This window comes from Somniosus microcephalus, chromosome 19, assembly GCF_052327205.1.
Source record: "Somniosus microcephalus isolate GS21.2 chromosome 19, FLI_Smic_1.0, whole genome shotgun sequence".
NCBI lineage: Eukaryota > Metazoa > Chordata > Chondrichthyes > Squaliformes > Somniosidae > Somniosus > Somniosus microcephalus.
The window spans coordinates 44186381-44213970 of NC_141005.1; the positions used below are offsets into that span (position 1 = coordinate 44186381).

At 45.3% G+C, this 27590-nt stretch overlaps 1 protein-coding gene across 2 annotated transcripts in view; it reads right to left on the reverse strand.

Moving 5' to 3' along the window:
- The window catches only part of aacs (acetoacetyl-CoA synthetase), a 172355-nt gene that overhangs the window by 122237 nt on the left and 22528 nt on the right, over positions 1-27590 (reverse strand). For both annotated transcript variants that reach the window (XM_085961694.1, XM_085961693.1), the window contains exons 3-4: positions 26006-26126; positions 24072-24185 (exon numbers count right to left, since the gene is read on the reverse strand). In XM_085961694.1, coding sequence (XP_085817820.1) covers positions 24072-24185; positions 26006-26126 — 235 coding nt within the window. The remainder of the gene's footprint in view (positions 1-24071; positions 24186-26005; positions 26127-27590) is intronic.

Genomic DNA, 27590 nt, shown 5'->3' on the forward strand with positions numbered 1-27590 from the left:
TGAATAACTTTGTTTACATATTCGTTCATGGGATGTGGGCGTTGCTGGCAAGGCCAGCATTTATTACTCATCCCTAATTGCCCTTGAGAAGGTGGCGGTGAGCCGCCTCCTTGAACCGCTGCAGTCCGTGTGGTGATGGCACTCCCACAGTGCTGTTAGGGAGGGAGTTCCAGGATTTTGACCCAGCGACGATGAAGGATCGGTGATATATTTCCAAGCCAGGATGGTGTGCGACTTGGAGGGGAACTTGGAGGTGATGGTGTTCCCATGCGCCTGCTGCCCTTGTCCTTCTATGTGGAAGAGGTCACGGGTTTGAGAGGCGCTGCCGAAGAAGCCTTGGCGAGTTGCTGCCATGCGTCTTGTAGAGGGTACACACTGCAGCCACGGTGCGCCGGTGGTGGAGGAAGTGAATGTTTTAAGGCAGTGGATGGGGTGCCAATCAAGCGGGCTGCTTTGTCCTGGATGGTGTCGAGCTTCTTGAGTGTTGTTGGAGCTGTGCTCATCCAGACAAGTGGAGAGTATTCCATCACACTCCTTACTTGCGCCTTGTAAATGGTGGAAAGGCTTTGGGGAGTCAGAAGGTGAGACATTCGCCGCAGAATACCTAGCCTCGGACCTGCTCGTGTTGCCACAGTATTTATGTGGCTGGGTCAGTTAAGTTTCTGGTCAATGGTGACCCCCAGGATATTGATGGTGGGGGATTCAGCAATGGTAATGCCGTTGAATGTCAAGAGGCGGTGGTTAGACGCTCGTTTGTTGGAGATAATCATTGCCTGCCACTTATAAGCCCAAGCCTGAATTTCATCCAAGTCTTGTTGCATGCGGGCATGTTCTGGTTCATTATCTGAGGAGTTGTGAATGGCGCTGAACACTGTGCAGTCATCAGCAAACATCCCCATTTCTGACCTTATGATGGAGGGAAGGTCATTGATGAAGCAGCTGAAGATGGTTGGGCCTAGGACACTGCCCTGAGGAACTTCTGAAGCGATGCCCTGGGGCTGTGATGATTGACCTTCAACCACCACAACCATCTTCCTTTGTGCTAGGAATGACTCCAGCCAGTGGAGAGTTCCCCCGCCTCCCCGATTCCCATTGACTTCAGTTTTACTAGGGCTCCTTAATGCCACACTCGGTCAAATGCTTCCTTGATGTCAAGGGCAGTCACTCTCACCTCACCTCTGGAATTCAGCTCTTTTGTCCATGTTTGGACCAGGGCTGTAAGGAGGTCTGGAGCCGAGTGGTCTTGGCAGAACCCATAGTGGGCATCAGTGAGCAGGTTATTAGTGAGTAAGTGCTGCTTGATAGCACTGTCGACGACACCTTCCATCACTTTGCTGATGATTGAGAGTAGACTGATGGGCCGGTAATTGGCCAGATTGGATTTGTCCTGCTTTTTGTGGACAGGTCATACCTGGGCAGTTTTCCACATTGTCAGATGTTATAGCTGTACTGGAATAGCTTGGCTAGAAGCTAGAGTCCTGGAGCACAAGTCTTCAGCACAACAGCCGGGATGTTGGCTTTGCTGTATCCAGTGTATTCAACCGAATTGGCTGAAGACTGACTTCTGTGGCGGTGAGGACCTCAGGAGGAGGCAGATATGGATCATCCACGCGGTCCTTCTGGCTGAAGATGGTTGCAAACGCTTCAGCTTTGCCTTTTGCACTCACATGCTAGGCTCCACCATCATTGAACAACTCCTCCAATTAGTTGTTTAATGGTACACCACCATTCATGACTGGATATGGCAGGACTGCAGAGCTTTGATCTGATCTGATGATTGTGGGATCACTTAACTCTGTCTATAGCATGCTGCTTCCGCTTTTTAGCATGCATGTAGGTACGCCTGGTGCTGCTCCTAGTATGCTCTTCTACACTCCTTACTGAACCAGAGTTGGTCCCCTGGCTTGATGGCAATGGTAGACTGAGGGATATGCCAGGCCATGAGGTTACAGATTGTGGTGGAATATAATTCTGCTGCTGCTGATGGCCCACAGCGCCTCATGGATGCTCAGTTTTGAGCTGCTAATCTGTTCTGAAGCTATCCCATTTAGCACAGTGGTAGTGCCACACAACACAATGGAGGGTGTCCTCAGTGTGAAGACAGGACTTCATCTCCAAAATGACTGTGCGGTACCAATGCTGTCATGGACAGATGCATCTGCGGCAGGTAGATTGGTGAGGAAGAGGGTCAAGTCGGTTTTTCTCTCCTGCTGGTTATCTCACCACCTGTTGCAGACTGGCAGCTATGTCCTTCAGGACTTGGCCAGCTCGGTCAGTAGTGGTGCTGCTGAGCCACTCTTGGCGATGGACATTGAAGTCCCCCACCCAGAGTACATTCTGTGCCCTTGCAAGTCTCAGTGCTTCTTCCAGGTGGTGTTTAACATGGAGGAGTACTGGTTCATCAGCTGAGGGAGGGCAGTAGGTGGTAATCAGCAGGAGGTTTCCTTGCCCATGCTTGACCTGAAGCCATGAGACTTCATGGGGTCCAGAGTCAATGTTCAGGACTCCCAGGGCCACTCCTTCCCGACTGTATACCACTGTACCGCCACCACTGGTGATGGTGATGGAGGAGTTTGGGACATTGACTGAATGGTATGATTCTGTGAGTATGTCTATGTCAGGCTGTTGCAATTTTGGCACAAGTCCCCAGATGTTGGTGAGGAAGAATTTGCAGGGTCGACTGGGCTGGGTGTGCCGTTGTGTCCATAGCTGGTGCCGAGGTCGCTGCCGGGTGGTCCGTCCAGTTTTATTCTTATTGTTTCTTGTAGCGGTTTGTTACAACTGAGTGGCTTGCTAGGCCATTGCAGAGGGCAGTTAAGTGTCAACCACAGTGCTGTAGGGCTGGAGTCACATATAGACCAGACCAGGTAAGGACGGCAGATTTCCTTCGTGAACCAGATGGGCTTTTACAACAATCCGATAGCTTCATGGTCACCATTACTGATACTAGGTTTTTATTCCAGATTTATTTAATTAACTGAATTTAAATTCCCCAGCTGCTGTGGTGGGATTTTAACTCACGTCCCCGGATTATTAGTCCGGGCCTCTAGATTACTAGCCCAGTGACATTACCACTATGCTACCGATCCCGTAAACTTTGAGGTGTTGAGTGACCTGCTGTGCAATTCCACCATTTCCGGGTTTTATTTCAGATGTCCAGTATTTGTGTTTACTTTGAAAAAGGACAAACCAATTGCACTTCCCTACCAAAGTTACCAGCATTTCTTTTATAACTATTTTATTAAAATTAGTACTTTGATACAATTTTATATGAACTAAAACTAAGAGTAAGACAGACCAAAATATTTCAGGGAAGTCATCAACTAAATAAAGGTAGTGCTATTTTCTGGTCAATGTGTCTAATTCTTGAATATTCATAAAAACATACAAAAACACAGTTCAACTGAACTTTATGGAGGAAGGGAGTGTACATTTAAAAGCTGAAGGGACTTGCAGATACCCAGAGGGTTAAACGTCAGCACCAATTTTTGTTTTTGTTTTTTTTTGTTTATGGGATCTGGGCGTCGCTGGCAAGGCCAGCATTTATTGCCCATCCCTAGTTGCCCTCGAGAAGGTGGTGGTGAGTCGCCGCCTTGAACCGCTGCAGTCCATGTGGTGATGGTACTCCCACAGTGCTGTTAGGGAGGGAGTTTCAGCGACGATGAAGGATCGGCGATATACTTTAAGTCAGGATGGTGTGTGACTTGGAGGTGGTAGTGTTCCCATGCACCTGCTGCCCTTGTCCTTCTAGGTGGAAGAGGTCGTGGGTTTGGGAGGTGCTGCCGAAGAAGCCTTGGCGAGTTGCTGCAGTGCATCTTGTAGATGGTACACATTGCAGCCACGGTAAGCCAGTGGTGGAGGGAGTGAATGCTTAAGGTGGTGGATGGGGTGCCAATCAAGCGGGCTGCTTTGTCCTGGATGGTGTCGAGCTTGAGTGTTGTTGGAGCTGCACTCATCCAGGCAAGTGGAGAGTATTCCATCACCCTCCTGACTTGTGCCTTGCAGATGGTGGAAAGGCTTTGGGGAGTCAAGAGGTGAGAAACTCGCCAATTAGCCTAAAATCACATGCCATCACATGAACAATGTGGCCTCTCCCACTGAAGTCAGCTGAAAGATGGTGCAACTTATATGAAGTTTAATGATAAACGCGAGGAACAGCACCTCATCTTCCGATTAGGCACTTTACAGCCTTCCGGACTCAATATCGAGTTCAACAATTTCAGATCATAACCTCAGCCCCCATTACATTTTTACTTATTTTTTATCCCACACTTTTGTTTTGGCCCCCCCCCCCTTTTTTTCTCTCTCCCACATGGCAACTGTCTCCCATTCTGCCAGCACATTTCACACCTAATCTGAGCCGTCTTTTGTCTCCACTAGTCCTATCACCATCTCGTCTCGTTTTGAATATCTCTTAATGTCTCTTCATTTCTCTTTTGTTCTCTCCCAGCCTGGCCTTTCAATCTATTTCATTTCCTGTGTCTTTCCAGTCTTGACAAAGGGTTTGACTCGAAACGTTGACTCTATTTTCTCTCCACGGATGTTGCCTGGCCTGTTGAGTTTTTCCAGCATTTTCTGTTGTTATTTCAGATTTCCAGCATCCGCAGTATTTTGTTATCGTACCAAGTTTAATGGTGTTGGGAACGTAGAATAATTTTGCTATAACCTACACTTGGGGAGTTTCACAATCTGAATCCCATTTAAAAGGCTGGTGTAAAAAAAAATGACCAAGAATGATCAATTCACCTGCCCTTATTCAATACTTGTCTTTAAATGGTGAATCGGGATGACTAGGATACCTGCAGTCAGAACAGTTGCTGAGTTTAAGACTGTGGGAGAAATTAATCAGCAACACTACTGAAATGCATTACTAAAGCTCCCTGAATTATTGATCATCGTCACTGATACATTCAAGCCCGCTCACAGTTGTCATTAGCAATTCTACCCAACTGGCTCCTCCAAAGAAATTGCATTCAACGCGCAAATTGAGAACCAGGTTGTATTTCAGGAAAAAAATTGCAACTTCCTTTTATAACCATCAGGGAAATACCTTAAACATTAATTTTCATGAGGCTGAACCATAGCAGTTACAACCAATACTCAAATCCATTAGGGTAATGAGGTTTGAGTCAAGAACTTAAAATTTCAGAAGCACACATCTTAAAACACATTTAAAAGACGTAACAGCACTTGCAATAATAAGTGAACACGAGAACAAGATAATTCAGATATCTCCTGAAAATTAGATTCAAGATCAAACACAGTTCCTTGGCAAGGATTGTCTGCGACACTGTCAGAATGTATCTTGTTTCAAATGGCTATTTCATGGCCACAACCCTCAGAGAGTTTCTCCTTCGTTCTTACAGATTCACAGCATTTTTGACCAGCAGCCAGCAAGACTTCAGAATCACTAGCGAAGGTTTAGTTACAGCATCTTGGCCATTCCTAGTGAGTAAAATCTGAATCGTGTTTTCAGGAGATTCCCGTCAAAGCAAAAATAAATTGTCTATCGCTACGTTTTTAATGTCCAACTGTCGATTTTAAACATGAGCAGTTAATAACTGACTTCACTTCGCAATGCAAGTCTTTTTCAACGTCAGTTTTATTGGTAGTTTAAGACAGTCAGTGACACATGAATGTACTTACTTGGCAATAGCAAAGGGTGGCAAACTTGAATTAATCACAACAGGAAAAAATTCAAATTGACGTGACTTTGCCCAATTTAGATTCAGAAACGAATCCTCAACTCATCGCCAGGGAAAAGCAGCTCTAAGTTTTCAGCTGGACAATTCAGTAGTAGCACATCCCATCACTCTGTACTTGTGCTCATGGGACGCACAGCCATGGTCAGTTAAGGATGTGTTAGTGCTGCAGGTCACAATGGCGTTTGAAAGTAGCACACCGACCCACCCACCAGACTATGAAGTGAGATAATGAGCACCTTCCTAAATCTCTCCCCTCACTCTCAAGAATGGATCCGTTTTAAAAAAGGTTTTATTTAGTCTTGCATTATCTTGTTACTGAACACACAGAGATAGAGTTAGTAGAGAGAAAATGTATTTATATAGAATTGATAGATATGTTCAAAATCATGAATGATCATGAATGGTTTTGATAGCGTAAATAAGGAGAAACTGTTATTTCCAGTGGCAGAAAGATCAGTAACCGAAGGACACAGGTTTAAGGTAACTGGCAAAAGAACCAGAGCGCCATGAGAAAACATTTTTTCTTTACACAGCGAGTTGCTGTGACCTGGCATGTACTGCCTGAAAGGGTGGCGGAAGCAGATTCAATAGTAACTTTCAAAAGGAGAAGTGGATAAATACTTGGGAGGGAAAATAATTACAGGGCTATGGGGAAAGAGCAGGGGAGTGGGATTAACTGAATAGCTCTACCAAAGGCATGATGGGCCAAATGGCCACCTTCTGTGCTGTATCATTCTATGATTCTATGATCTCCATGTGCGACCATTCACATCACTTGCTCGTCGCCTATTTAAAGTGGAGGTAAGCAGTTTGCTCGAGTAGGACACTGCCTTTTGCAAACAATTATTAACTGATAGCAACGTAAGTACACAAACAAGCCCAATATTTGAAGAATAAACCAACAGTGTGTGAATGGTCATGGAGGCATTTAATAGCAGTTTAGGATTATCAGTAACACTATACAAGGAATGTAAATTTTTAATTTTAGAACAACCTAAAAATGCTGTATAATGTAAACACAAGGCAGTAGACTTTAATCAGGTAGTCGCCTACTAGTTATGGTACTGGACTAGCAACCCAGAGGTCATGAATCAAGTTCCACCTTGGAAAATTGTGATATTAAATTCAATAAATCTGGTCATTTGTGAGCAAGCAGCAGAAAAATGTCCACAATAGCTGTCGATTTAAAAGAAACAATTGGTTCACTAATGACCTTCAAAGAAGGGAACCTTGCAATATGTGGTTGACTCTTAACATCCTCTGAAGCTGTAAAACAACAACTTTAAAATAGAAAAATATTGGATGAATCTATCGTCATAGACCCAAGTATCAGGACAAGACTCAGGCAATCCCAGCCGAGTCGACCCTGCAAAGACCTCCTCAGCAATATCTGGAGACTAGTGCTCAAGTTTTGGCGAGATGTCCCAGACTACTCAAGAAACAGCCTGTGTGGACAAACCTGGAATCCTATCTTTCAGCTAGCAGCCCAGGCGCCTCAATCACAATTCCTGGTTATGTCCCATCTCAGCAGCAGGATACAGGTGGGGGTTTAAACCAAAGTCTTGGCTTCAAAGTGAGTACCAAAACTGGGCAATCATTAGGCACTGTGGGCCATCACCACCACAATCTCTGGGCCCAACACATCCATTACTACTGCATCGAGCTGGAAGATCAACCCTGGTCAAGGGGAGTGTAGAAAGGCATGCCAGGAGCAGCACCAGGCACATCTTGGAATGAGGCACCTACTTAGTGAAATTACAGCACAGGGCTATCTGTATGCTAAACATCAAAAGCAGCAGGCTATTGTCAGAGCTTAGTGGTTCCACATCCAATGAATCAAAGCGATGATCTGAAGCTACACCACATCTAGACAAGAATACCGATAAACAACTAGGTACTCACAGGAGGAGGCTGCAAGAACATCCTCAACCATGGTGAAGCCCAGCAAGTGAGCGTTTGAAAGAATCTTCCACCAAAAATGCAGAGTGAATACTAATCAGCCTCTTCCCGAGGTCCCCCACATCATAGGTGAGAAAATCCAGCCGATTTGGTACAATCCACGTGACATTAATAAGCGGCTGAGTATACTGAACAATGCAAAGGTTAGGGACCCAATTACATTGGAGTTGTAGTGCTGCAGACCAGCACACTAGAACTATCTGGCCACCTAGCCAAGCTATTCCAGTGCAGCTATGGCACTGGCATCTATGTGGAAGAGTGACCAGGTATGTTCTGTTCAAAAAAAGGACAAATCTAACAGAGCTAATTATCAGCTAATTAGGCTCTGCCCGCCCAATCATCAGCAATGTGTAATGTATATACCTTTAAGGGGGGGAACTACTTTTTACAGCTCATGTATACTGTAGTACCGGCAGTGACCACACCTGTATATAGCACTGAGTAGTAATCTGTACAGTTCAGTTCCAGAGTGAGCCACGTTGAGTAAACACCTGTTGTACCGTTCTCCTGCAGTCTGTGTCTTACTACTGACGGACACAACATTGGCGACGAGGCAAATTCGATCCTACCTGCAACTCTGCATCACCTCCCAGGTATTCGTTCCTGGAGACCAGTAGATTGGAGGTCAAGGCCAGAGTCACGGGCGTTGACCACGGGCAACCGCCCAGTCATCCAGCAGAGACTCGAGAATTGCGGGGGAGGCTGTTGAGAGCCAGGCTTGGCTTTCCAGTCGCGGTGGTCCAGCGAAACGGGCTGGCAACAGGTAGTGCGCAGACCCTTCCCGGACAGCGGCGGGCTAGAGCCCGACCGAGCGGCACAGCAAAGGGTCGAGCAGCGTCGACGGGAGAGAGAGGGCGGAGCGCACAGGGTGCAGCCAGTGTTCAGGGGCCGAGCAGCGTCGAGGAGAGGGAGAGAGACGCGCAGAAACCCGCGAGGCGCCGCCATTGCCACGAGGACCGCCGAGAGCGGCGTTGGCAGCAGCGCAGGAGAAGCGCGCGAAACCTACAGGGCGCCGCCATTGCCACAAGGACCGCCGAGAGCGGCGTTGGCAGCAGCAGGGGAGGAAGGAAAGCGCGGGAGACGCCATTTTAAACTACACCCAAAATGCCGAAGAGTGGCAGTATCACCGCATTTGACAATGAAGTCAAAGATTGGACTACATATGTCGAACAAATAGAGGTATACTGCAAGGCAAATGAGGTGTCAGATGACAAGAAAGCGCTGGTATTGTTAAATTTAATGGGTGCAAAGACGTATGGCTTATTACGAAATCTAGTAACCCCAGCGAAGCCAGTGGAAGAGAGTTTTGGAGACATAGTGACGATACTACAGGAACATTTAAACCCCACACCGCTGCTGATAGCAGAAAGATTCAAGTTTCACAAACTGAACCAGCATAAGGATGAAAGCAATGCTGAATATTTAACAGAACTGCACAAACTATCGAAACACTGCTAGTTTGGAACCGGACTGGCAGATACCTTAAGGGACAAGTTTGTGTGTGGGCTTCAAAGTGAAGGAACCCAGAAACGGCTTTTATCTGAAAAGGACCTTACGCTGGACAAGGCTTTCAGCATTGCGGTACCATATGAAGCAGCAGCACGGGGCGCTGCAGAGATACAACAGAGACCGCAAGAATATGGCACAAACAAAATGTCATACAGAACAGAGAAGTGCTATCGCTGCGGTAGAACAACACACGACCACAATGATTGCTGGTTCAAAGACAAAGTGTGCAGACAGTGTGGAAAAGTAGGACACATAGCACGAGTCTGCAGGTCGGGAAAGAAAACCAGCAATAAGAAATCTCCAAAAGAAAAGTACAAGAAGGTACATAAGGTGACGGAGAAGAGTTCAGACGAACAAAAGTGTGATACCGACTCCAAAAACAGGGAGCTGAGTTGCCTGAAACTACATAATGTGATCAAAACAGAGGGTCACCAAACCATTTGGGTCACTCTCAAGATAGCAGGAGTCCAGGTAAAAATGGAATTGGACAAAGGATCAGCCCTAACAGTCATAAACCGACGGGACTACGAGCGGTTATTCTCACACATACCCTTGAGAGACACAAAAATTATTTTGAAGACGTACATGGGGCAAAAAGTCTACCCCAAAGGAAAAATAAGGGTGACCGTTATATCTAACGGTAAGGAAACACCAAAACTAGACCTGTATGTATTGCAAGATGGAGGACCACCATTACTGGGACGTGAATGGATCTGGAAAATACAGCTGGATTGGCATTCCATACAAGCACTGACTGTGGCTGCCAAAAAGGATGACGACGTCACACCTGGGCGACTGTCAAAGATCCTAACCGACGCGCAAGAAGTGTTCCAGCAATGACTCGGAACACTAAAAGGCATGGCAGCAACAATTAAAATCGAAGAAAACGCAAGCCCAAAATTTTTTAAGGCCACACCAGTACCTTATGCGATCCGCCCAGCTGTCAAAGCAGAGCTGGAGAGTTTGGAACGTTCAGGAGTACTGTCCAAGGTAGACTGGAGTGAGTGGGCTACACCCATCGTCCCTGTGATGAAAAAGTCGTTGAGCATCACGCCTGGGGAACCAAGGAAGGTTCGCATCTGTGGGGACTTTAAGGTGACAGTGAACCCAGTCCTTCACACCGTGCAATATCCACTTCTGCGGATTGAAGGTATTTTCGCCTCGCTATCTGGAGGGAAACGCTTCACTAAGATTGATCTGGCCCAGGCGTATCTGCAAATGGAGGTAGAAGAAGCATCAACAAAATACCTCACAATCAACACCCATAAAGGTCTCTACCAATACAACCGGCTGGTATTCGGGGTAGCATCAGCTCTGGCTATTTGGCAAAGGGCAATGGAACAAGTCCTGCAAGGGATCCCAGGGACCCAGTGTTATTTGGACGACATCCTGGTCACGGGCGAAAATGACAGTAATCACCTCGCCAACCTGGAGCAGGTGCTCACTAGATTGAAGGAATATGGGCTCCGAGCTAACCGCCCCAAATGCGAGTTTTTTAAAAAACAGATCTCATATTGTGGCCACGTTATCGATAAAGAGGGGTTACATAAGTCCCCAGAAAAGATTGAGGCAGTAGTCAAGGCTCCAGCACCGGAAAACGTGTCACAACTGAGGTCGTTCCTCGGGCTGGTAAACTACTACCATAAGTTCTTGCCAAATTTGTCTACAATACTACACCCACTGAACACCCTACTGCAAACTGGAGTGCCATGGAAGTGGAGTGACGAATGTAAACGAGCTTTCCAGAAGAGCAAAACACTAATCACATCGAAAGAGGTATTGGCCCATTTCAACCCAGCACTACCAATTCGGTTGGCGTGTGATGAGTCACCCTACGGCATTGGAGCGGTGCTGTCGCACAAATTCTCGGACGGCTCAGAGAGGCCAATAGCCTTTGCGTCACGATCACTAACCTCAGCCGAGCGTAACTACGCCCAGATTGACAGGGAGGCCCTCAGCCTAGTGTGGGGAGTGAAAAAGTTCAATCACTATCTGCATGGGCAGAAATTCACCTTGCTGACTGACCACCAGCGTCTTGTCTCCATTTTTAATCCGAAGAAGGGCGTTCCAGTGATGACTGCGCAACGACTACAAAGATGGTCACTCTTTCTAGGGGCGCACCACTATGAGATTGAATATAAGGGCACGAAACAGCATGGAAATGCTGATGGGCTATCACGCCTGCCACTGCCTACTGCGGAGGAAGCACCAGCAGTGGATCCTGTCGAAATATTTCATTCAACTATAGTTGAATACCTACCGGTAACTGACGCTCGTATAGAAAAGGAGACCCAAAATGACCCGACACTGTCTCGGGTAGATGATTTGACGGTGAAGGGATGGCCAGCACATGCCGACTCACTGTTGCCAGACGCGTGAGTACCCCTTCCGTACTCATGCATTTGGGGAGGAATTTCTGCCCCAATGTTTTCAATAGCCGTGGATGCGCACTCGAAATGGCCTGAGGTCATCAAAATGTCCTCCACCACCACAGAGAAAACTATTGCAGTCCTACGGACCATTTTTTCCAGGAACGGCTTGCCAGAACAGATTTGCTCCGATAACGGACCACAGTTTGTGTCCGAAGAATTCCGGAGGTTTATGAAGAAGAATGGGGTAAGGCATTACACATCCGTCCCGTATCATCCAGCCACAAATGGATTGGCTGAGAGGTTCGTACAAACCTTTAAGAAGGCAATAAAGGCTATGTACAATGACAACATTCCACTGCAGCATAAGGTGGACAATTTCCTGTTCGCCTACCGGAATGCGACACATGCAGTCACCAACCAGGCCCCGGCCATGATGTTCTTTAACCGAAGGTTAAGATCTCGCCTGGATTTGCTCAGACCAAACGTACGAAGAGATGTTGAGTGTAAGCAATTCCAGCACATCCATGAGAAGCCAACAAGGAGCTTCAATGTAGGGCAACCAGTCTTGGCCCGCGACTACCGAACAGAAAAATGGCAGCCAGGAACGATATGCACACGGCAGGGCCCACTAATGTACACAGTGGATGTTGGGGAGAACATCGTGAGATGCCATGCTGACCAGATCCTAGAGTCACAGGAACAAGTCAACCCCATGCCTCGCCCATACGTACCTGGTGAGGAACCAGACGTACAGGTCGCATCTACCCCAGAAACAGTAGCATCGGAAGCTGATGACCCAACCGACGACGGTGCCAGAATCGCCTCCGCACCAAGAGCGAGACTCTCAGGAAAGGCGCTATCGAGAAAGGATCAGAAAGCCTCCCCAAAGACTGAATATATAAATGGATTATTTTCAGCTAACGTTGTATGTTAAAAGTGTTAATTGTAATTAGTTTGATATTTAATTGTTAAATGAGTGTTATGGTACTGTTAATCTAAAAAGGGGAGGAATTGTAATGTATATACCTTTAAGGGGGGGAACTACTTTTTACAGCTCATGTATACTGTAGTACCGGCAGTGACCACACCTGTATATAGCACTGAGTAGTAATCTGTACAGTTCAGTTCCAGAGTGAGCCACGTTGAGTAAACACCTGTTGTACCGTTCTCCTGCAGTCTGTGTCTTACTACTGACGGACACAACACAATGCAATGAAAGAAGTAATCGACAGAACCATTAAACAACAACTAATCACTAATAACCAGCTCACCCAATGATCAGTTCAGATTCTACTAGAACCATTTGGTTCCAGACTATCACAGTCTTGATCCAGACACGGTCACAAGCGCTGAACGCCACAGGAAGGTGATCGTGGCTGTCGGAAACCAATCACCACATCCACTGAACATCTCTACAGGGGTTCTGCAGGACAGCGTCCTCAGCCCAACCATTTTAGGTTTTTCATCAATGGCCTTCCCTCTGTCGGGTGGTCAGGATTAAGGCAGTTCACTGATGATTCTAGTGTTCAGCTCCATTCACAACTCATCCAATAAATGAGCAGCCAAACCAGCCTACCGCATGACCTGGGCTGACAAGTGGCAGCTAGCATTCATGCCATGAAGTACCAGGCAATGACCATCTTGCACAAAAAAGGCCCAACCATCTGCCCAGATCTTCAACAACACCAGTACCTAGTCCCCCACCATCATGAGAGTCACCATTGACCAGGATTAACCACATCAACACCATGGATACAAAAGCAGGGCAGAGGCTCAGTGCTCTGTGCCAAGTGCCTCACCTCCTGATCCCTAAATGCTTCTCTGCCATCTACAAGGCTCAAATAAATAAAGACTTACATTTATATAGTGCCTTTCACGACCACCGACGTCTCAAAGCACTTTACAGCCAATGAAGTACTTTTGAAGTGGAGTTACTGTTGTAATGTGGGGAAAGCAGCAGCCAATTTGCGCACAGCAAGGTCCCACAAACACCAATGTGATAATGAACAGATAATCTGTTTTTGTTATGTTGGTTGAGGGATAACTATTGGCCAGGACATCGGGGATAACTCCCTTGCTCTTCTTCGAAATAGTGCCATGGGATCTTTTACGTCCACCTGAGAGCGCAGACGGGGCCTCAGTTTAACGTCTCATCCGAAAGGCGGCACCTCTGACCATGCAGCACTCCCTCAACACTGCACTGGAGGAGTGTCAGCCTAGATTTTTGTGCTCAAGTCCCTGGAGTGGGACTTGAACCCACAACCTTCTGACCCAGAGGCGAGGGTGCTACCCACTGAGCCACAGCTGACACAAGTGTGATGGAATCACTGGCCTTGATGGGTTTGGCCACAACACTCAAGAAGCTTGACGTCATCCAGGACAAATCGGTCTGCTTGATTGGTGCCACTGCAACGGGAAAATATCCACCCTCCCAAACACTGGCAGACTGTGACTACAGTACAGACTATCTAGAGGATGAACTGCAGCAACTCACCACGCTTACTTTACCGGCATCTCCCAGCCCCGTGATCTCTACCATCAAGAAGGACAAGAGCAGCAACTTCATGGGAACAACATCCCCTGCAAGTTTCCCTTTAAGTCACACTCCATTCCTACTTGGACATATTCAATTCCTTCGTCATCGCTGGGTCAAATCATACAGTTCTCCAACTAGCACCATTGTCTGAGCACCAAGACCAGGAGGACTGCAGCAGTTCAAGGAGACGGCCCACTACTACTTTCGCAGGGCAACTCGGGATGGGCAATAAATATGCAGGTGCACAGCCAAGATCCCACAATACTTCTCTAACAACATGCCTTAACCCCAAATCTTGTCCCCACATGTCTGAACTCCAAATAGAAGAACTTGCATTGATGTAGCACCTTTCATACCCTCAGGAGGTCCCGAAGCGCTTTACGGCCAGTGAAGTACTTTTGAAGGTGTAGCCACTGTTGTAATGTGAGAAACATTACAATACTGCCCTCGCAACATGCTACAACCCTAAATATTGCTCCCAAATTATGCATTTCCCCCCCACCCACCCACCACCAAATCACCATACGGCACTCCCTATGGCACTAGTGTGACATTTTATCTCCAGAAATTTTTAATGCCAGTTTAGAAAGAAAGAGCTTGTATTTATATAGCACCTTTCACAACCTTAAGACGTCCTAAACCGCTTTACAGCCAATGAAGTACTTTTGAAGTGTAGCCACTGTTGTAATGTGGGAAACGCGGCAGCCAATTTACACACAGCAAGGTCTCACAAGCAGCAATGAGATAATAACCAGATAATCTGTTTTAGCAATATTGGTTGAGGGGGAAATATTGGCCAGGACACCAGAGAATTCTCCTGCTCTAATTCAAATAACGCCATGGGTTCATTTACGTCCACCCGAGAGGGCAGAAGGGACCCTCGGTTTAGCGTCTCATCTGAAAGATGGCACCTCTGACAGTCTGGGGAGCACCGAGGGAGTGCTGCACTATGTGCTCAAGTCTCTGGAGTGGGACTTAAACCCACAACTTGTTGCCCCAGAGACAAGAGCGCTACCACTGAGCCAAGACCGACACCTAATAGGCTGATACCATTTTAGTACAAGATTCTCAATCTGTGTAAAATTGCAGCAGTTTTATGCTGTTTATTTACATTGATTACAAACTAAGCAAGCTTCGAAAAACGATTTCACGTGGTACCCCTGCTGCTTTCAGAGACTTCCCTTTCGCCTGTTAACACAACATAGCACCTTGACCAAAAATCAGCAAAACTGCACAAGAGATACCATTTCATCAAAAGGGCTGAAAGTTCCAAATTAGGCCAGAATTCAGACCTCAAAATACTGAAATATTAACCTATTTCTATTAGATTCATCATTCACCCAAAATTGTCCATTTCAAAATTAATCAGGAGCACTTTACTGTTAGCAGCCCATCTCCCTCCCCAAAAGCATACTCTTAGTTATAGCAGAATTTTACTGCCACACAAGCATGTTTGCAGAAGACAGCCAGTACAGTAGAACAGAGTGCACAGATCCTGTTCAAATGGTCCTGCTTGGTACTGTGCCAACTCCCTCAGAGACAGACTGCCTATCCATCTGTAGCAGGCCTTGAATCAACACAATTGCACCTCTCCACAAACTGCATGCATGGAGTGGTCACGTACCTGATCAAACAATGTGAAATGTTCGTGCATTTAAAAAAAAAAAGTTGTCATCCTAAGCTCTAAATGATTATTTTGTGGAGATAGAGCAACTCCATGACCTATCAATTTAAAATTGGCCACTAAGCAGCATTAATAGAGATTACCCTCGTGTAATACTGGCAAGTCTGCTAAACACGTACATCTGTCATTTCTGGTATTGACGCAACTATGCCAGGTCAGGGAACATCCATGCATTTATGGCCACTCTAATTAAACCCATTTTAACTCCACCTAGATGATGTACTGCAGTAATTCAGTATCCACCGTTTCCCACAACATTAGCAGAACAGCTTTACGGTGGCTTAGCACTCATTCATCAACATAAAATCAATTTTATTACTTCACTATGGCTGACCAAAGTAGTCAGCATTTTTCTGGTAGATTTGTAGAAGGTTTAGTCATAATACACAACTAATGTAGTGAAATTGGTCCAGCAATTACTTGATTTTCATTATGCTGGAGATTGGGGGGGGGGGGAAAGAGTAAGGGAGCAAGACACAGAACTACACCAAATTGAAGTCACGAACAGGCAATTTGTTCCCTTGCCTCCGCCCCCAACACACAAAAAGAATGCATCCTACCCCCAATTAGCATCAGAACGTAAGTAAATCTGCATTATGCTGCTGTGGCCTTCATTAGGAGCTTAAGCACAAGATGCCGGTGTGCTTAAGCTTTACCTCATACACAATGACTGCTGCTTTTTTCCAAGAATGTTCATCACAGATTAACAGATAACTGCCTGCAGTGTCTAGTGGCTGAATCATTTTAGATTAAATTTCAACCCTGCACTGTAGATGAGATTTAATTATGGACCAAAAAAAGGAGTAGATATGTAGAATGCATCCCTGTAAAAAAGCAGGTTCTGGGCCTAAATTTGCTGAAAAAAATCACAGTATAGCAATGGTGCATCTGTGGTGCAGAAATTAATGGTAGGAGTGACTTGCGCCATAAATTGCTGGAACTTTTGCGCTGCTCCACAGAGACCCTCGCTGAAAAGGTTGAGCAGCTAATTATTATAGCTCGGCCCCCATTAAAATCAATGGTGAGATCAAGTTTGCTTAATTCACACATGGGAGTACGATATTGTTGCTATCACGGAGACATGGTTGAGGGAGGGTCAGGACTGGCAGCTCAATATTCCGGGGTATAGAATCTTCAGGCGAGACAGAGGGGGGTGTAAAAGGGGAAGGGGTGTTGCAATATTAATTAAGGAGTCAATTACTGCTGTAAGGAGGGATGATATATTAGCGGGTTCCTCTAATGAGGCCATATGGGTAGAACTTAAAAACAAAAAGGGGGCAAGCACTTTGCTGGGAGTGTACTATAGGCCCCCGAACAGTCAGGGGGAGATAGAGGAACAGATATGTAGGCAAATCTCAGGAGTGCGAAAATAATAGGGTAATAATAGTGGGGGATTTCAACTTCCCCAATATTAATTGGGATAGTCAGAGTGTGAAAGGCTTAGAAGGTGCAGAATTCTTAAAGTGCATCCAGGAGAGCTTTTTGAGCCAACATGTAGAAAGTCCTACAAGAGAGGGGGCGGTACTGGACCTAATTCTAGGGAATGTAGCCGGGCAAGTGGTGGAAGTGTCAGTAGGAGAGCATTTTGGCAACAGTGACCATAATTCGGTGAGATTTAAGGTGGTCATGGAAAAAGACAAAGACGGCCCGGAAATAAGGGTTCTAAATTGGGGGGAAGGCCGATTTTAATATGATAAGGCAGGATCTGGCAAAAGTGGACTGGGAGCAGATACTTATAGGAAAATCCACACCAAAGCAGTGGGAGACTTTCAGAAGGGAAATAGAGAGAGTACAACGCCAACATGTTCCCGTAAAGGTCAAGGGTGGGACCAACAAGCAAAGGGAACCTTGGATGACAAGGGATATACAAAAATGCATTAGGAAAAAAAGGGGGGCTTTTGGCAGTTACAAAAGACTTAAGACGGAGGAAGCCCTAGAGGAGTATAAAAAGTGCAGGGGCATACTTAAAAAAGAAATTAGGAGAGCGAGGAGGGGCTATGAAATAACACTGGCGAGCAAAATAAAGGAAAATCCTAAGATGTTTTATAAGTATATTAAGGGCAAGAGGATAACCAGGGAAAGGGTAGGGCCCATTAGGGACCAAAGTGGCAATCTGTGTGTAGAGCCAGATGATGTAGGCGGGGTTTTAAATGAATTTTTTGCATCTGTGTTCACTATGGAGAAAGACGATGTAGACATAGAAATCGGGCAAGGGGACTGTGATATACTTGAACATATTAGCATCGAGAGGGAAGAGGTACTAGCGGTTTTAGCAGGCCAAAAAGTGGATAAATCCCCAGGCCCGGACGAGATGTATCCCAGGCTGCTGTGTGAGGCAAAGGAGGAGATTGCAGGGGCTCTGACACAAATTTTCAGAACCTCTCTGGCCACAAGGGATGTACCAGAGGACTGGAGAACAGCTAACGTAGTACCATTATTCAAGAAGGGTAGCAGGGATAAACCAGGGAATTACAGGCCAGTGAGCCTAACATCTGTGGTAGGGAAATTATTGGAAAAGATTCTGAAGGACAAAATTAGTCTCCACTTGGAGAGGCAAGGATTAATCGGGGATAGTCAGCATGGCTTTGTCAAGGGTAAATCATGTCTGACCAATCTGATTGAATTTTTCGAGGGGGTGACTAGGTGTGTGGATGAAGGAAATGCTGTGGATGTGGTATACATGGACTTCAGTAAAGCTTTTGACAAAGTCCCGCATAGGAGACTGGTCAAGAAGGTAAGAGCCCATGGGATCCAGGGTGCCTTGGCGCGTTGGATCCTAAACTGGCTGAGTGGCAGGAGGCAGAGGGTGATGGTCGAAGGTTGCTTTTGTGACTGGAAGCCTGTGTCCAGTGGGGTACCTCAGGGATCGGTGCTGGGTCCCTTGCTGTTTGTGATCTACATAAATGATTTGGAGGAGAATGTAAAAGGTATGATCAGTAAGTTCGCAGATGACACGAAAATTGGTGGGGTGGTAAATTGCGAGGAGGAAAGCCTCAGGCTACAGGACGATATAAACGGGTTGGTCAGATGGGCGGAAAAGTGGCAAATGGAATTTAACCCTGAAAAGTGCGAGGTGATGCATTTTGGACGGACAAATAGGGCAAGGGAATACACAATGAGTGGTAGGACCCTAGGAAGTACAGAGGGTCAGCGGGACCTTGGTGTACATGTACATAGATCCCTGAAGGCAGCGGAACAGGTAGATAAGGTGGTTAAAAAGGCATATGGGATACTTGCCTTCATTAGCTGAGGCATAGAGTATAAGAGCAGGGAGGTTATGATGGAGCTGTACAAAACGCTGGTAAGGCCACAGCTGGAGTACTGTGTGCAGTTCTGGTCGCCTCACTATAGGAAGGATGTGATTGCTTTGGAGGGGGTGCAGAGAAGATTCACCAGGATGTTACCTGGGATGGAGCGCCTCAGCTATGAAGAAAGACTGAACAGGCTGGGGTTGTTTTCCTTGGAGCAAAGAAGGCTGAGGGGGGACCTGATTGAGGTGTACAAAATGATGAGAGGCATAGATAGGGTAGATAAAGAGGAACTTTTCCCCTTAGTAGGGGGGTCAATAACAAGGGGGCATAGATTCAAGGTAAGGGGCAGGAGGTTTAGAGGGGATTGGAGGAGGAACTTTTTCACCCAGAGGGTGGTTGGAGTCTGGAACCCACTGCCTGAAAGGGTGGTAAAGGAACCCTCACAACATTCAAGAAGCATTTGGATGAGCACTTGAAATGCCATTGCATACAAGGCTATGGACCAAATGCTGGAAAATGGGATTAGATTGGACAGGGCTTGAAGGACGGCGCAGACACGATGGGCCGAAGGGCCTCTTTCTGTGCTGTATAACTCTATGACTCTATGACACACCACTGGAGGCCTCAGAATCAGTAAAGTATTGAATCGCACATCAAGTTGCCGGAGGGCAACATATTTACGGACATGATCTCAAAACGCCATCGAAATCTTAAAACCTCAATTGTGCAATAAAAGAAGTGTTTTGACAGCCGGGCATGCGCGGATTTTCCCCCGACTGATATTTTTATATTAAAATTTATTGAGCTTGGATTGCAAGCAGTAATAAAATACGGCTAGGGGTCACAGGCAGATCAGAAAACCAGCCTATGGATGCAACGTCCTTCTGAACGCTGATTTATGTATTTGTACCGTTTCAGTAAAGCAGCGGTGCTCCTCCAGGACCAACATACATAATCTGGCCGCTGCCACCCCGGGACACCCACCCTCCGTCAACACGACCCACCCCGCAACTTACATTGCTGGCAGCAGCTCCAGCTCGATATTCAGGGTCTAATCTGGCGCGCTGATGCCCGTTTGACGCTCTGCAGCTCACCTGACGAATTTAAAAGGAGGCCGGAGCCTGAAAATCAAGGGGGGGGCCACTTTGCCGCCGGAACGGTCCGGCCAACCAGTGCGTCCTCCGATCGGCCACCCACAGTCGAGCCTAGTGTGAACTCGTGCATTTTGTTAAAAAGAAAAATAGCAATTGTACTCGGAATGGATTTCGGCTCGGTGCAGTGGAAGAACAGGGGGATTTGGGGATTCAAAGTCACAGGGCGTTAAAGGCAGCACATCAAGCTGTTAAGGTGGTAAACAAAGTTAATGGAATTCTAGGTTTTAATCACAGGAGAAACAAAATATAAAAGCCAAGAGGTTATGATGAGTCTACATAAAACTTTAATAAGATCGCAGAGTACTGTGTGCAGTATTGGACTCTATACTTTATGAAGGATGCTGAGGCTTTAAGAGATAAGTATTTTTTTAAATTAATTCTCAGGCTGTGTGTGTCGCTGGCAAGGCCAGCATTTATTGCCCATCCCTAGTTGCTCTTGAGCAGCTGGTGGTGAGCCTTCTTCTTGAACTGCTGCAGTCCATGTGGTGAAGGTACTCCCACAGTGCTGTTAGGGAGGGAGTTCCAGGATTTTGACCCAATGATGATGAAGGAATGGCCATACATGTCCAAGTTGGGATGATGTTTAACTTGAAGGGGGATGGTGTTCCCATGCACCTGCAGCCCTTGTCCTTACAGGTGGTGGAGGTCACTGGTTTGGAATGCACTGCCAAAAAAGCCTTGCTGCAATGCATCCTGTAGAGGGTACACACTTGCAGGCATGGTGCGCCAATGGTGGATCTTTCACGCGGTGGATGGAGTGCCTAGCAAGCAGTGCTTTATCCTAGATGGTGTTGAGCTTCTTGAGTGTTCCTGCAGCTGCAACCATCCAGACAAATGGAGAGTAATCAATCACACTCCAGACTTGTGCCTTGTAGGTGGTGGAGAGCTTGGAGAGAGTCAGAAGGTGAGGCACTCGCTGCACAATACTCAGTTTCTGACCTAGTATCCACGGCATTTACGTGGCTGGTCCAGTTGCATTTTTAATCAATGGCGGATACAACACCGATTCACTAGAATGTTGCCTGGTATGAGAAATACAAATACGAAGACAGACTTGAAAAATCAGGTCTTTTTTCGCAAGAACACAGATTACAGGTCCCAATGATAGAAGAGATTTAGAACAGAGAGCAGGAACAATCTTCTTTACACAAGGAGTTGTGAGGCTGTGGAATTTATTTCCAGGAATAGTGGCGAGAGAGATACTATGTCAACATCCAAGATTAGGTTGGATAGGTGGATGAAGGAAAAGGAGATTGGGGTGGTGGAGGGTAAACATAGACATGGAATGGTTAGGCCGAATGGCCTGTTTCCGCGCTGTAACTACTGTGCAGCAAGTATGAATAACTTCTTTAGTACCAGTTCTTTTTGAATAATAACCTCCTCTAATTGTGTTGCACCCACCTCCGCTGGTTCTAAAAACCCAGTAACCACCTGGGCTAGGAAAGCCGAGTCAAAGTGCTTATTTTGAGTTTCAGGTCCACACTCGAAACGTTAACTTGTCTGTTCTATCCAAAGATGCTGCCTGACCTGCTGAGTGTTTACGGTATTTTGGCTTTCGTTTCAGCACCTGCAGTTTTTTGATTTTTGTACTCAAGAGTTTCTGCCAATCCCTCACCGTCGACTAGCAGCTTTACCCTTACCGTGACTGTATTGGGTACTCTTAATACGACAGGGAAACTCTCGATTTACCGGCAACTAAATAACCGGAAATCTCTGTTAACCAGCAAAATTCAGGAGTAGGTTCAGGTAAGTTTTACTTCATATTAGTGGCCGTTCCTGGATCTGTGGCCGTGTAACCAGGGTTCCTGCACCTGTTGCTGTGCAACAGGGACGCTTGGTCTGTGGCCAGGGTTCCTGCACCTGTTGCCATGCAACAGGGATGCCTGGATCTGTGCCTGTGTACAGGGCTCTCGTACCTTTTACTATACCTCTCTAATCCGGACTTTTTGATAAACCAGCACCACGCCAGTCCCATCGGTGCCAGATAAAAAAGTTTCCTGTAATATGCAGATAGAAAAAGGTTCTTTATTGTCTTTACATTTTATGCTAATTTTCTCTTGCACCTCCTCTTGGCCTGTCTAATTTCCCTTTTTGTAGCTTTCTTATTTTATATCTGACCTAGTTTTCATTAGGATCAATCACCTAATTCGATGCAACGTATCTTCCATTTATAAAAGATCTTCTGCAGCAAAAGAAATCCCAGTACAGTACTAACATTTTCCACAGAAGCACGATTATGCAGGCAGAACAAGGCAAACTTCCAAAAGGAATGTTTAAGCTTTCACTTAAGTTGCAGATGGAATATTCGTGCAATCAAGGATCAACAAAACTGGCCTTGGGCTGGACTGGTTGCAAAATTATGTCTAATCCAATGGAAGAAGCTGGTTTGTGTCAGAATGTAGAATATAGCAAGAGTCCTTGTATAACCTGCCAACCGTTGCATGGATATAAGTGTGATTAAGTAGCAGACTTCCCTTAGGCTGCACACTGGCTTGAAAAGCAGACAAATTCTTACTCATACAGAAGAGTGATACAGTGAAACAGTTGTTCAGAACATTTCCTTCTGAGCTGTGACGTCATAGAGACCCGTCTCTATGTACCAATCATAGTACTGAATCTAGAGGGAGTGAGCCCTGTGGATTTCGACTAAACAATTGAGCTACTTAAAAAAAAAACTCAGTACCTCAGCTAATTAAGTTAAAAGGTACTGATGATTCCTGTACTAGTTTACTAGACCTATTTTTTTTTTTTTTTTTAAATTAAGACCTGCTTTATTGTGAGGGAACTGCCAAAAATCCCCTCACACAGGAAAGGCTTAAACTAAAAACAGCTCAGCCTCACGACAAGCCCAATCTATTCATTTTAATTTGTTGCACCTATACACTCATTTAATGTTACCTACCATGCCACATTTCAAAGCTGATCAGAGGAATCGGACATTGCTGGGGCTTTTTTTTTTTTACATTGCAGTACTGCCAGTAACGGCAGCTGCAACTTTAGCATCGGTGCAGTCAAGTAAATGAGGCGACACTATGTCCTCTGGCGGCACTAACAGCTGCCTGGCTCCAGGAATGTCGATACGCCGGCAGCAAATATAACTGCAGCGCTCTGTTGCCTGGCTGCAGGTGGGCGGGGTGGTAGGTTTGTTGGCAGGCTGCGCACCGCGAGCTCTGCGAACCTTCTCCGGCCGTAAACAATCGTTCGGCGGCCAGAAGTGAAGAAGTCGCAAATCAAAGCAATTGTGCATCAGCTGTTGTTTATTTGTTACTACTGTGCCATGGAACCCCCACCCTGCAATAAATACACGGGCAGAAAAAAGATACTGAAAAGTAGGTCTGTAACAAAGGAAGCATTAAAACATTTCCATGCAAATTATAAACGGAAGACTTGCATTTCTATAGCTCCTTTCACCACCTCAGGGCGTCCCAAAGCGCTTTACGGCGGGTGAAGTACTTTTTTTTTTTTAAAAAGTATAGTGACTGTCGTAATGTAGGAAACACGGCAGCCAACTTAGACACAACAAATAGCAATGGGCTAATAACCAGATAGTCAGTTTTTAGGTGTTGGTTGAGGGATAAGTATTGGCCAGGACAGTTATGGTAATTATGTTACAGCACAGCACGTTCAGCAACATGCAGCAGGACACTGCGGAAGAAACGGAACAGTCTACCCTTTCAAATAATAAAACCACATACAACCGCATTGCGTCGTTTGCCAAATAACTTCACCAAACGCCAGTTACAACTTCCAGAGCCATCCTTTTATTTTAAATATACCAAATTTCACTTTCTAATTCAACACATTTAAATGCTTGAGATACTGGAAAATGGATTGCTTAAAGCATTTACTTTGTTTAAACAGAAATTAAGAGTCCTGGGTTAGAAGTCCAAAGGGTACCTACCAACAACTCTGTCGCCTATCTTCACTCCCATCTTTCGGAGAGCTGCAGCATACAAAGCCACATCTGTCTTCAGCTCTCCAAACGTCACTTTGACAATTTCCTCCTTACCTTCCGCTGTTAAGCAATAGAACACACAGGTTAAAACTTGAGAGCAGAAATTCAGCACAAAAGCATAACTAGCAAATCGAACCCCATAACCCAATCATACTAGGTGTGTATGACGTTTAAAAAGACTTGCATTTATATAGTGCCTTTCACGACCACCGGACATCCCAAAGCGCTTTACAGACAATGAAGTATTTTTCTGAAGTTCAGTCACTTTTGTAACGTAGGAAACGCAGCAGCTAATTTGCGCACAGCAAGCTCCCACAACAGCAATGTGATAATGACCAGATCATCTGTTTTAGTGACGTTGATTGAGGGAGAAATATTGGCTAGGACACCGGGGATAATTCCCCTGCTCTTCTTCGAAATATTGCCATAGGATCGTTTACGTCCACCTGATGGGGCAGACGGGGCCTCGGTTTAACGCCTCATCTGAAAGACGGCCCCTCAGACAATGCAGCACTCCCTCAGTACCGCACTGGATTGTCAGCCTAGATTTTTATGCTTAAGTCTCTGGAGTGGGACTTGAACCCTCAATAGAACACATTGTAATTGGGCTTCTCAGTGTCCCAAACTAGATTTTAATTATATTTCGAGACTAAATGTACTTTCAATTAAAATATTACAAAATGCCAGGACAAAGATGCATCTACTGATACTCGCACATGGATTATCATTGCATCTGAACTATTCGCAGGATCCAAATGTGGTTGACTCTTAACTGCCCTGTGAAATGGCCAAGCAAGCCACAAAGGTGGCTCAACACCACCTTCTCAAGGGCAATTAGGGATGGACAATAAATGCTGGCCTCGCCAGCGCCGCCCACATCCTTTGAATAAAAAAAAAACCCTTTTGATCAAAAAAAATCAAATGTATAATTTTGAAGAACAGTCAATGAGGTTTAATCAGGTGCCTGGCTAAATACAAGGCAGCAAAACCACTTTAGAGAAAACTACCTCAGTAATAGGGCCATTTTAACACTTTGGCAAAACAACAGTAGCTATGCAAAAATAACTAGGACGCAGCCAGGGAACTGAACTTCTCTTATACCTGAACAGAATAAAAAAAAAGAATTGATCCAAATTCTACAACACAGTGGACCATTACGCCACTGCTAATAGAAACTGATTGACGTCATGCATACTCCTCTAGTTGTATACAAAGTCTGGCAACTGCTTCATTTTCTTTACGTGCAACACATTAACTAGTGTACAAATTATTAGCCGATATGCTCCAGCAATAACGAGCGTGAATGTGCACTTCTAGCTCAGGAACTGCTTCAGGTGAACCATCAGATTTTTAAAGGTTCTCGTAAATAATTATTTGCTGTATCTCCCACTGGTGATAGGATTCGCACAACAGCTGTAGTTTGGATACTAAACAATTGACAAGATTTAACAATGGAATTATTGACTTTTGGTAGAAGCTGTTCAGAAGGTCTATATTCCAAGGTAATGGCTGATTTTCTGAGTTCCCACTGGCGGTGGGTGGGGAGCGTTGTTTGTCAGGCACACCTCCCAAGCATGCTGCCCTCTATTCTACGTCCCAGCATTTTGCCCGATTACCTTTAGGGAATCGGAGAGCTTTAGTAGAGAATTCACCCCTCAGGAAGTTGACCAGATGGGATGGGGTTATGACAGGACAGATTGCACATGTTCTGTGGAGCAAGACGAATGGCTTTTTTCTTGTTCTATGCATTATGCTCTAAAGGCAAAGCTGAGAGGCAGGTTTGGCTTTGTTCTGATAAAAATCCACCATGTTTCTACACAAGTCTTCATTCAAGAACAGTTTCCCTCTTCACCCCAAATCCAAAGCAATGGAACACTTACATGCTGCATAAAGAGCCACTTTGTCGTCGTCTTTATGCTTCAGGAGGTTTTCTGCGTAGTTTAATCTACTCCCCTTGAACCATTCAGGGACATCAGCAACTCCTTTTGTCCTGTCAATCACCTGGAGGCAACACCATCAATAAGAGTTTGGGATTTTTTTTTGCTTCCTTGCAACAGTGACCTAGATAGCTCATTTGTATAGAATTCATTTTTACTTAAAACCATGGCCGAGAGTGCGGTTATAACAGCATTTCTAACTGAAGAAAGGGAAATAGAATGAAAATGAAAAATCACCAAATGCAGACTGTTCGATCAACATATTGGTCTTAACAGCCTATTCCGTCGGAGAACTGAAAAGGTAATGTTTTGCTTGAAATTTTCTGAAGCATTTGGGGCATGTGAACAACTTACAATCTATATACAAATTCCTTAATTACAGCAAAAACATTGAAAAATATCCTCGTATTTTACACAAGACTACAAGTTTAAAATGACTTCATGATACTAGAGGTCCAGTCACATGTGTAGTTCAAAGTCCTAATAAAAAGATCAGGAATACTCTGCTACCAATACATCTCATGACTATACATCTCATGACTATAATGTTCAAGGAAAAAGCAACAATAATAGCCACTATTGAAAAGATAACCTATCTGCAAATGCACTTAAAGCACAAACTGAATTGCACAGTCCAGATGATTTGAAAGCTTTTGCGTGCAGTTTAGGAGATGGACTGAATCCACAATTGGGTTGCTGCTTGCTGTCTCTTTGAAGCATCAATTCAACTATGCAATCTGCAAATTCTTGAATCAAAACGCCCAAGTTCTTTTCTAACTTTATAGAGATTCCGGATTATAGAGATATGAATAGATCAGTTTGATTCACATGGGGTGACGTAAGAAAACTACTAGGCACTTGGTCAGAGTATTAAACAAGGCTTTAATCAACTGTTTCACAACATGGAAGTCTAGTTATCCTTCACTAGTTCCTGTTTACAAAATGTCCCCGAGCAAGCTGGGCCCATGCCCGAGTATTTATACCCTCCCTGGACAGCGCCACCAGCAGGCCGCCCAGTATATTTCATAAGTCCTTTCTACATAAATGGCATGATTTGTGTCATGGGGGTTAGCAAGAGAATTTCTTGCAGAGGTTGATATCGTCATGTATAGATTGTGGAATTAGCCAGCTTACTCAGCCAATTAGCCTTTTCTCTTTCTAAGCTTTCCTATATTTTAGCTTTGCACACATGGAGCTCCAATGTCACATTCCCATTGTTCTTCAAATGGCTGCTTCATCTGCCCAGCCATTGCACTGTCAAGAACAAAGGGCAATAAAAAGGTTTGCAAGCTGAAATATACATGCACCATTTTTGGCCTCCCTCATTGATTTTGGGCTTCTACACGCAGTGACACAGGCCCAAAAGAAAAAAAATCACAAATGTGCTTAATTCACTTGGAAACATCTATCACACGGGTATGGTAATATAGTTATGTTACCGGACCAGTAACCAGATGCCTGGACTGATAACGAGAGTTCAAAACCCACCATTGCAGTTTGAGAATTTGAATTCAGTGTACAGGCGGCT